Below are 10,051 nucleotides of genomic sequence, written 5' to 3' on the forward strand. Positions count from 1 at the left end.
AGGCAGAATTTCATCATAGTGATTGCATCACTTGTACAGAATAACATCGCATCCAGTGAGTCACAAATACAGAAGATCAATTCGACTGATAACAGCGGATCAAAAATGTAGTGTCTCAATCACTGAAACAGAACCAAGGGAATACTAGCCACCAGCTCAACATGTGTACAATGAAATAAATCCAAATGGGGTATTCTTGCCAGATGAAATGAAATTCAGATTAAAATGGAGAACTGCACACATCTCTAGAGACATTAGACATTAGGTGACTGCACGCAACTTTCACAAGAATTCAAACATTTCTCAAATATACCGCCTGAATTAATTTCAATTGAATTCAGTTCTGTTTGGTTGATCTACACTTCACCAATGCACACTGCATTGACTCAAAGAGCTTTGTAGAGCCTGCACCTTAAACCTGCTATGTGATTTAATCAGAGCCAGCCTATAAGAATAATGGACTTGAGGTAAATGCAAAGCCGCAATGACGTCCTGCCCATCACTGAGTGGTAGATTATGAAAGCAATTTACAGTAATGAAGTTTCAGTCCGAGACCATCGACTCACTGAGTGTATGAAGAGTACTTGGTCAATAAATCAATAGGTTTATTGTCTCAGTTGAGACGTTTGTAGGGCTGTCAAGGTCCGTGAAAGTATCTGATACAGATATTTAAGAACTCGTTGCGTCAAGCATGTAAAACCGTTGCTCTCACTGGACTGAAGATGTCACTTTGACTGAAACCAATTTTATGCTTGTTGTGTTAGCGTGTGCGTTGAAAGTTCACTCAGTCTGGTTACGTTCAGATTTCAGCACCCCTGAAGCTCAAAGTCAGCAAAGGGTGTCTCTGACTGCTCACCGTCATGTTTTCTCGGGGGCCATGGAGTGCCTGGTTCTCCTTTCCTGACATTTACACAAAGCCCTGATGAACTGCCCAGAAACAACCTGTCCTGCTTTGTCTCTTCATCTACCCTTTTCAGGGGAGGGAATGTAAACGGTGATAGGTCCTGGTAGGCCTGCCCACTGTTTGATGAGTTGTTTTTGGAGGGTGTACTGGAAAAGCTTGATAGCTTCTCGATAGCCGGTAGTTTAGGGGGCTGTGTGACAGCTAAGATGGCAGAGGTGGGGAGTCTCATCACTGAGAAATAATGATGTGCTCCTGGAGCAGAGTTCACATGCTAGAAGAGATTCCATCAGAGAAACTGGTAATGGAGGAATGCTCTCTCTCTGTTTCACACACACACACACACACACACACACACACACACACACACACACACACACACACACACACACACACAATCTCTCGTCGCAGATCTCTGTTTTGCCCTCCTCAATGATGAGGAGGAAGTTCTTTGCTTCTCATTTTACTGTTTTGATGGAATTGAAAAAAAAAAGATTCCGGCACAGAGTCCACTGGCCTTAATCTGAGGATTACAGCTTCAGTAATGAGGGGTGTGTGTGTGTGTGTGAGTGTGTGTGTGTGTGTGTGTGTGTGTGTGTGGATTAGGGCATCAGTGATGTCTCTCTGAGCTGGAGTGTGTGCGTATGATGTTAGGGTTGTGTAGGTTTTGGGTTGTGTTCAGCCTGGGTGGCGCTAAATCCGCTTGGTGCAGATCAAAATGGCCTTCGGGCTGACTGCCAATCGTGTTGTGTCCAAGCAACCGCTCATCAGGAGAAGGTTGGGCCACGTGAAGGCCACGCCCACACAGGGTAGCGACTGGGTCGGACCTGGGAAAAGCTCATCCGCAACCTCCTGTTTCCCCATAGCAACCACCATCATGGATAAATAAAAGTCCCCTGCCAGTCACCACCGTCCTGCTCCAAAACCCTCTGCCTCCCCACCTGTGTTGTGCTGATAGAGGGCTCTGCCCTAGCACTAGCTCTGCAGATGGATGTGTATGCAACAGTAAATAAATACAAAATGAAAAGAAAATGTAGGGGTAGAATCCCTCTCCTAGACAGGCCGAGGAGCTCTCCTCACCTGCTCACACAGGGCCAGGAAGAGCCTTGCTGGGTATTCTTCTCATTCATCAGCTATAAACACAGACCTGTTTGTAGGAGCCAAATGTGTGCCAGCCCACTCTAGATGCACATCCCTGGACCGCTCTCATTCTCTCATGTGCTGTGCTTTGTTTTGTTGGATGGGACGCGATATTTTGCAAAACAAATCTTTTTCATACTTCGCATCATCTTGTTAATCGTACGACAGTCATAACATGTAACTACCTCAGATATACAAGTTTGTATAATAAGTTTGCAAGTTCTACTCCAAGTGTTGCATAACACCCAGCTCAGACCATTTTAAACCTTGACCTTGGAACAGGTGCAGTGTGGGAATGACTCTGAGTGTGTGTGTGCAAGCAGATTCCGGTGTATATTTCCATCAGAGCAAGGAGAACACCCTGGAAATTGAAGTTGCTCCTTGTATATGCACTTATTATGTAAGTAATCTGAGTCATCTTTAAAACTCAGGAATTTCTCTTAAAGCGCCTTGGACCCAAGAGCCCACACAGAACAGAGTATGAATTGATGGAGAACCTACTCCTTCGGGTGATACATGTACAGTACTATACATTCATACATGTACTATACACAAGCACTCATTGAAGGCTACATACTTCTGTGGTAGGCCTCTCCACCCAAAGCATCTTGAAGGAGAGTGAAAGACAAATGTTGTTGTTTTTTTTAGCACAGGCAGGCAGTCCCAGTAGGATGTGACATCGGTATTGCTGCAGTGTTGTCCTACCTGCTGAGTGCTGAGCATGTTGATAAGGCTCAGTAGGTGACTCATGGCCCGGACAACAGTGGTCCTCAGCTGGTTTGGATGCAACAGGGGACACCTTGTAGGTATGAATTTGGTCTAGCTAAATGTGCCAAACTTTTGTTAAACTGTTATGCCTGTGTGACACATAAAGCTTTTTAATTGCTGATATGTAATGGAGGAGGATTATACACCAATGCATTTGTTTCCAAGTTAAAATTACATGGCATTGTATGTCACAATGAAGATATATTAGTTGCAGTCACAATGCAATAGAAAGTGAAAACACTCAGCTAGAAAGCTAATTGTTGCCAGTAATCCACAGGTTGCTGTGATTTTATTGTCGTTTTTGTGCTTTCGTCCTTTGCCAATACAACAGCAGAGTGACATGCAGGCTACCCGTTTGTCAGTGGGGATAAAGTACCTAATCGTTCCATCCGACATTTTGTCATTCTGGTTGCTCACTGTAGATCATATCAGTAGTTACACAAAACTCATAAACTCTTGACTTCTGTGCATGCAGCTTGGCTGGTACTCTCTGCTAATGCCACTGCAAGAAGATGCATTGTGACGGTCTAATGAGTTTTTAAATATAGAAATAAATAAATGACCGCATCTGATCACAGCGCAGCGGGATGGCTTGTGCTATGATTAAAACTGTGGCACGAAATTGTGCGTGTCCGTGTGGTCGCATCTATGAAATAAGGCCGTCGTGGTTGAACTGCCGTGGCTGTGATGACAACATGACAGGCGCTTACAAGGAGTGGGCTTTTAGCACGAATCAACAAGAGAGAGAGAGAGAGAGAGAGAAAGAGAGAGAGACGGGGGAGAGCATGATTTATTTAGGCAAATCTAATTAGGATGTTTGAAAGTCTGTATTGCACCCTCTTAAATTCCAGTGTTGTCAACACGGGTTCAGCCGGAGGGTCAGAGCAATTTTGTCGAACCAAGACCTCCCCCGCAATAAGGGTCCCCTCGGTGGCAGGGCTGCCTGCTTGCTGCTGCAGAGCTTCAACCAGAGATGCCAGGGAGCTGTTCTCCTCACCCCATCTCACATGTTATCTACAGTATACGGAGATGATGATCAGTTTCCTCGTTTCAGCCCGTGGAGTTCCTCTTACTTTCTCCTGGTGGAAGAGCATAATATTTGTTTATAGAAACACCTGTATATTTGCAGTACAGAGCTTTATCATAATAATGTATCAATAGTTATGATGGTAAAGCACCAAATGAATGCCTTGTACAGAACATTGGTATTTGTGGTTTCAGATGATCAAAGCAACTCTAGGATTCTCTCAGCATTGAAATTGTAAAGGATTGTTGATATATAGGGAATACTGTTATGTGATTTGAGTTACTATTATGCCGATCATGTTGCAGATAGATATCCTATCAGGATGAGTGTACTTACAGAAGGCTTATATTGTGGTGAAATGGAGATGGTGAGCAAGATCTTTGTTTTTGCAAGATTACACAAGCTTTATGGACCATATGGCCATGTTTGCAGCCGTTTGCACATAAAACTGATATATGGTCATTACGAAGATCATTCCACTATCATGCCTATTGCAGTACCGTCTAAATCTGTACTGTAATTCAGTGTACGCAGTGCCACGTCTTGCAGCATCTACTCAATGTCTTATTGTTTCTTTTCTCTCTCTGTCTCTCTCTCAGTCTCTTTACAACGCCAAGAGATGAGAGTTTAGCTCTCAATGGCGTCCCCTAAAAATAGAAGTCCATGAAAGTCTAAGATGCTTTCAGGAGCATTACTCCCATTGCGTTTGCTTCAGTGGAAGCCCTGGGCTTTCTCCCTGCAACCGCTCCCACTCTATGTTCTACATCGCCCAGACACATTAGGAGACACTCTGCACTCTCTGATACACGCCACCATCCGGCCCGAGCCCTGTCACTTCCACAAGGGGCAGGGATGCTTCAACTCAGTAGCACACTTGCCGGAGTCACTAGCCGCGGTAAATATTTGCCCGGGCTGTTTGCCCCGGCTCAGAGATTGAATGAAGCTCTAGAAATAACGGTGTTAAGCTTGAACAGATGTTCTCTGACATCATTAAGATGTGGATGGCGTCACTCATGTATCAGATATGATCCCAAAGACTACTGTGCAAAATGACATGGAATTATGGAGTCATAGCTTACATATGTTGGGCCCTAATGACTGGTTTGGCTGAATGACTAATGACATCCAACAGGACACATTTTTTTGGTTGATATCCATATCCCTCTTTTTCACTGGTTTGAAAATGTCTTTTTTTTCTGCTAAACATGTTGCTCTTTCTCTATCCGCCATTAGAGGGGGAAATCTTTTAAAGCCTTAGCTGAATCCAGTCTCAGGGTAGGGGTTGCTTTTGTCTCCAAATTACTGGGTCTGTCAGAGACATTCAGCCATTGCTGATGGAGAACTGTCATTGGGGTTGGTCACAAACAACAACATTTTCAAAGTCTGTCTGTCTCTCTTTCTCTCCAAACAAACAGTGGATGTACCACGCTCCCTCTCTCTCTCCTTGTCTTTTCTCTCTAGCTGACTTTCACATCGTCGCACATGCAGCCATGCCGTGCAACACCGCGCTCCGGCTGGTTTTGATTGCAGCATTACTCCCGTCGCGGACAGGTGTATTGCAGCATCAGTCAGCGCGCCACCAGAGGTTTGTCCAAATTGAATCACAGAACATAATGCACTGTTCCCATTGAGAGTTAGGTGCCACTGACTGCACGCTGTGGCTCTGCAGTGGAGCGTTTCTTTCATCCGGATGATGGCATGCAGTGCTGCAGTAGAGAGGCAGCCCGTGAGAAGAATTCATAATCTAGGAGTCACCCCCCTTTTTCTCACTCACACTCACACACACATACACACACTCTCTCTCTCTCTCTCTTTTTTCATCTCCCTCTCTTTCTTTCTTTCTTCCCATCTCCCTCTCATGCATGTGGTCTAGTGCCAAAAGGCTGTGAATCTTAGACACTGTTGTTTCAGGTGCTGCATGAATCTTTAAAATCATATATGAAAGATAAATGTCATGTTACTATCTCCTCTCCCAAGACACTTTCATTTGTTCTTTTCTCAACCCAGCGCTCTTGCCTGGACAAAAATAACTGGCTGAATGATCTAGTGAGGAGATGGGAGATAGGAATGACCCCCGACTGTCATTTCTGCATTAGCACATGAATAAACTATGGGTATGTTACACCTTGACCGTTATAACTTAATGATTGCAGCAGCGGGAAGCATTTTTGTTTTCATTGCTGAGCGTTAGATTGATGTGTTCCCCTTCAGGAGGGAGGTCACGATCCAACTCTCTGTATCAGTGTTCATTTTGGGGATAAAAGAAATGCAAAACGTGATCGTCATTCAAAAGGAATCAATGTCACAGTGCAAGACAACTCTCCTCCATCAAATGCTCATCCTGCTCTCTAGCTCGCTGTCTCTCTCTCTCGCTCCCTCTCCATCACAGAGTAGAATCTCGTCAGCCAGTGGGAAGAGAGCGCGAGAGAGAGAGAGAGAGAGAGAGAGAGAGAGAGAGAGAGACAGAGAGAGAGAGAGAGAGAGAGAGAGAGCAGGGATAATACCTTGTGAATGCTTGATGAATGTAGTGGTCAGGCTTAGGCTGTCAGGCTGCTCTTTGGCTGTGCAGTAAGCGCACAGGGAGAGCGTGAAGAGAGTGTCTGTGTGCGCACGCCTATGCGTGTGTGTGTCAGAGTTTAAGCGTGTGAGCGTGTGTGTGTGTGTGTGTGTAGGCACACACAGCGAGAGACCGAGCTCTGAGGCATTCCATCATCAGCTACACCCCTGCAGCCACTCACTCTCCTTACCCTCCTCCTCCTGGAGAGAGAGAGAGAGAGAGACAGAGAGAGGAAGAGAGAGAGAGAGAGAGAAGGAGAGAGAGTGTCACGTATTACGCAAGGCACACAACGACAAGAAGTCTCAAATCAGCCCAGTCGAAGACTCCTCTTGCCTCTCTCCTTGCCGCTGCTCTTCCGTGTAGCCAGAGAAAAAAAATAGAGAGAGAGAGAGCACGAGAGAGAAAGAGAGAGAGCAAGAGAGAGGAGAAGAGAGCCCACACTGCTTCTCCTCCTCCTCCGTGGCCGCGCAAGTGTGTTTTTTTTCTCTCCCTCTCTCTGCATTCGGTTGGTGTGGAGCTGAGCTGCAGAAACAGAAGGCAGCAGAAGCCGGTGCCTAGTCTCTGAAGAGGCCAGGATGCTAAACAACGTGACAGACGGCGAGGAGGGGGACGGAGGACCCAACAGTCAGGGTGAGTCACCCCCAGTGTGTGTGTGTGTGTTTGTGTGTGTTTACGAGTGTGTGGGTGGCTGCACTTTGTATGCAGAGCGGAAGGCAACATTGTACTGTAGCTCCCTCTTTGCAGCAGCTTTGGTGTCTGCAAGTCTATGTGTGTGTGTGTGGAGGGGGGGGGGGGGGGCAAGTGTGTGTGTGTGTGTTGGTGAGCTTTTGCTGCAAGGCTGCTGTGAGGAGAATAATAATGCTTTTTTCTCTGCCTGGAGAGGGACAGTGCACGTGTGATTAAGTTTGCGAGCGTGTGCACGTGAGTGTGCTTGTGTGTGTGTGTGTGTGTGCAAGAGTACATGCACAGAATATGAGTGTGTGCGTGCGTGTGCATGTGTCAGTTAATTGTGAATGTGTGTTCTAATCAGCCTGTGGGTTTGGATGAGAGGAAGAGAGAGAGACAGAGAAAAAAAGAGAGACAGACAGAGAGAAAGAGAGATGCTTGCTGCAGCATTGGGCTGAGTCCTCTGTGGCTCTTCTAGTTGGCGCGGGAGCACCGTCCAGTTTCATCACGGTCACCTCCCCTGGGCGCTCGCATCAACCTGCGAGTGCTTGCCAGCATCTCTCTCTATCCCTCTATCTCTTTCTCATTCCCTCTATCTCTCTATCTATCCTTCTATTTGTTTCTCTCTCTCTCTCTCTATCTATCTCTCACTATCTATCTATCTCTCTCTATCTATTTCTCTCTCTCTCTATCTATCTATCCCTCCCCCTGTCTCTCTGTATCAGTGCATGATAAAAAACTGGATTTGAATATGCAGTAGAGTATGGCAAGCATCTCTCAGGCAGACATGTCTTAGCTTGCTGGCTGACGTCTCCTCCGCTGCCGGCTGACACGCGGTGAAAGCTCGCTTGGATGCCGGATCACACACACTCCCGCCAAGCGCTCTCATGTCCCCCCTCTCCTGTAAATCCCTCTCTCTGATGCCTTCCACTCGACCCTGCGTTGAAGGCTACCTCTCTCTCTCTTATCTGTCACATGCTGTTGCTTTATTAATTGATTTGCATGATGCTATTCCTTGCCTATGGGTGCGTGGTGACGGATAGATAAAAAAAAAGACAGCTGGAGGGATGAGAGGGAAAGAGAATGAAAGAGGGAGGCTGAAAGATGGTCAGATAGATGAGAAGAGGGAAGAAAATAAAATGAGAGAAATGTTGGTAGAAAGAGAGAGAGAGAGATGAGCAGACCCTGTAAGCCATATTTTAGGCAGCATGGATGAGATCCGAAAGCTCTCAGATGGGGCCTAGGACTTGTCCCTTATGTGCGCACTGCAACAAATTCACAGCCCTTTGATGTGTGAGAGTGTGTGTGTGTGTGTGTGTGTGCCTGCCTACATGCATATGCGTGTTCATCTTCTGACAGTGGCTTCTCTTCCTTACAATATGTGGCTAATGGTGCAGTAAGGTGGAACTAATGAGATGTACTACAGTATTATTTTTAAATGCACTGTCATTTTTCTGAAGTCACACGCATTCACACAGAGATGCCAAGGCTCTTCAGAAGCTCATTAAGTCTTAGCTCTGAGCCACGGGTGCTGTCTAGAGTGCTGACTTTTCTCCCAAAAAAGGCTGTGCTCCTGTGCTGACTGAGGTGCTGAAATCGGTTGGCATATGGCCGCTCTGTGTAAGTGATGTGGTCGCTGTCCAGGGTGCCGTGATATCAGCTGTCTCCCACACTGCTGCTCTACTGTGCTGCAAACTCTGAGTCCTCTACAGAGGCTCCACTGAAGATAGATGGATTTGTGTTAAAGACGGGTGGATTGTTTTGGCTTTACCTTCATAAGAAAGCATCAAAGCAGTGTTTGAGTGTGTGTGTGTGGGTGTCTGTGTGTGTGTGTGTGTGTGTGTGTGTGTGTGTGTGTGTGTGTGGGGGGGGGGGTTATGGATTGGAGGGTGGATGCATATGCAATTTTGTGCATTTATGATTTGCATTCATACGTGTATCCATTTGCATTTGTGTGTGAAACAGAGGCGGCAGGTATATATGTGGGTTTGTCCATAGTACAGTTGTGTGTGTGTGCGTGTGTCTATATTTATAAACATACATAGGTGTGTGTGTGTGTTTGTGTGTTTGTGTGTGTGTGTGTGTGTGTGTGTGTGTGTGTGTGTGTGTGTGTGTGTGTGTGTGTGTGTGTGTGTGTGTGTGTGTGAGTCTGTGTGTCTGTGTGTGTGTGTGTGTGTGTGTGTGTGTGTGTGTGTGTGTGCGTGTGTTGGCCTGGTTTAGAGCTCCTCTCTGCCTGGTGATTGGGGACAGGGTCTGTGCTGCAGTGGTCTGGCCTCGTGTGCTACAGACATATTTAGATTATCAGGACATCTGGCATGACACGGAGCAGCAGCAGCAGCAGCACATATTACCTACCGCCCTTCAGACCCATCACCTGTGAAAGCCAGTCACCTCCCATCACACACACACACACACACGCAGACAGCATGATGCCGTCATATACACGCCACTCATGGCATAGTCCCAGACTGCTTGTGTTAGCTCTAGCTGTTAGATATGCCCTCCTCTGACATCTCTGGGGTGCTTTAACGCTGTCATACTGCACGGTTATATAGCATGGGAAGCTTGGCACAGGCCTTTTTATCGCCAGAGTGACCCAAATGTCATGTCCTGCAGTCAAAAAAACGCTAGTTTGTGTTTATTTTTGGAACATTAGGAGTGTTTCTAAAGGTTTATGTGGATTAGCAGGCTGGCCCCTCCTCTTCCTCCTTTTGTGTGTGTGTGTGTGTGTGTGTGTGTGTGTGTGTGTGTGTGTGTGTGTGCCTGTGTGTCTGTGTGTCTCTCTCTGTGAGTGTGTGTGTGTGCCTGTGTGTCTGTGTGTGTCTGTGTCTCTCTGTCTCTGAGTGTGTTGGTGTGTGTGTGTGTGTGTGTGTATGTGTGTGTGTGTGTGTGTGTGTGTGTGTGTGTCTGTGTATCTGTGTGTGTGTGTCTGTGTCTGTGTGTGTGTGTATCTGTGAATGAGGGACTCTGAGTGTCTGGTAGCCTCCTATTG

The 10,051-nt window shown here is 46.4% G+C and overlaps 1 protein-coding gene across 1 annotated transcript in view; it reads left to right on the forward strand.

Moving 5' to 3' along the window:
* Positions 1 to 6,968: 6,968 nt before the first annotated feature.
* slc12a5b (solute carrier family 12 member 5b) overlaps positions 6,969 to 10,051 on the forward strand; it is a gene marked incomplete at both ends in the record, with an annotated part of 55,091 nt that continues 52,008 nt past the window's right edge. Inside the window, one exon of the mRNA XM_080854283.1 lies at positions 6,969 to 7,023. Coding sequence (XP_080710409.1) covers positions 6,969 to 7,023 — 55 coding nt within the window. The remainder of the gene's footprint in view (positions 7,024 to 10,051) is intronic.

This window comes from Sprattus sprattus (genome assembly GCF_963457725.1).
Source record: "Sprattus sprattus genome assembly, chromosome: 16".
Taxonomy (NCBI): domain Eukaryota; kingdom Metazoa; phylum Chordata; class Actinopteri; order Clupeiformes; family Clupeidae; genus Sprattus; species Sprattus sprattus.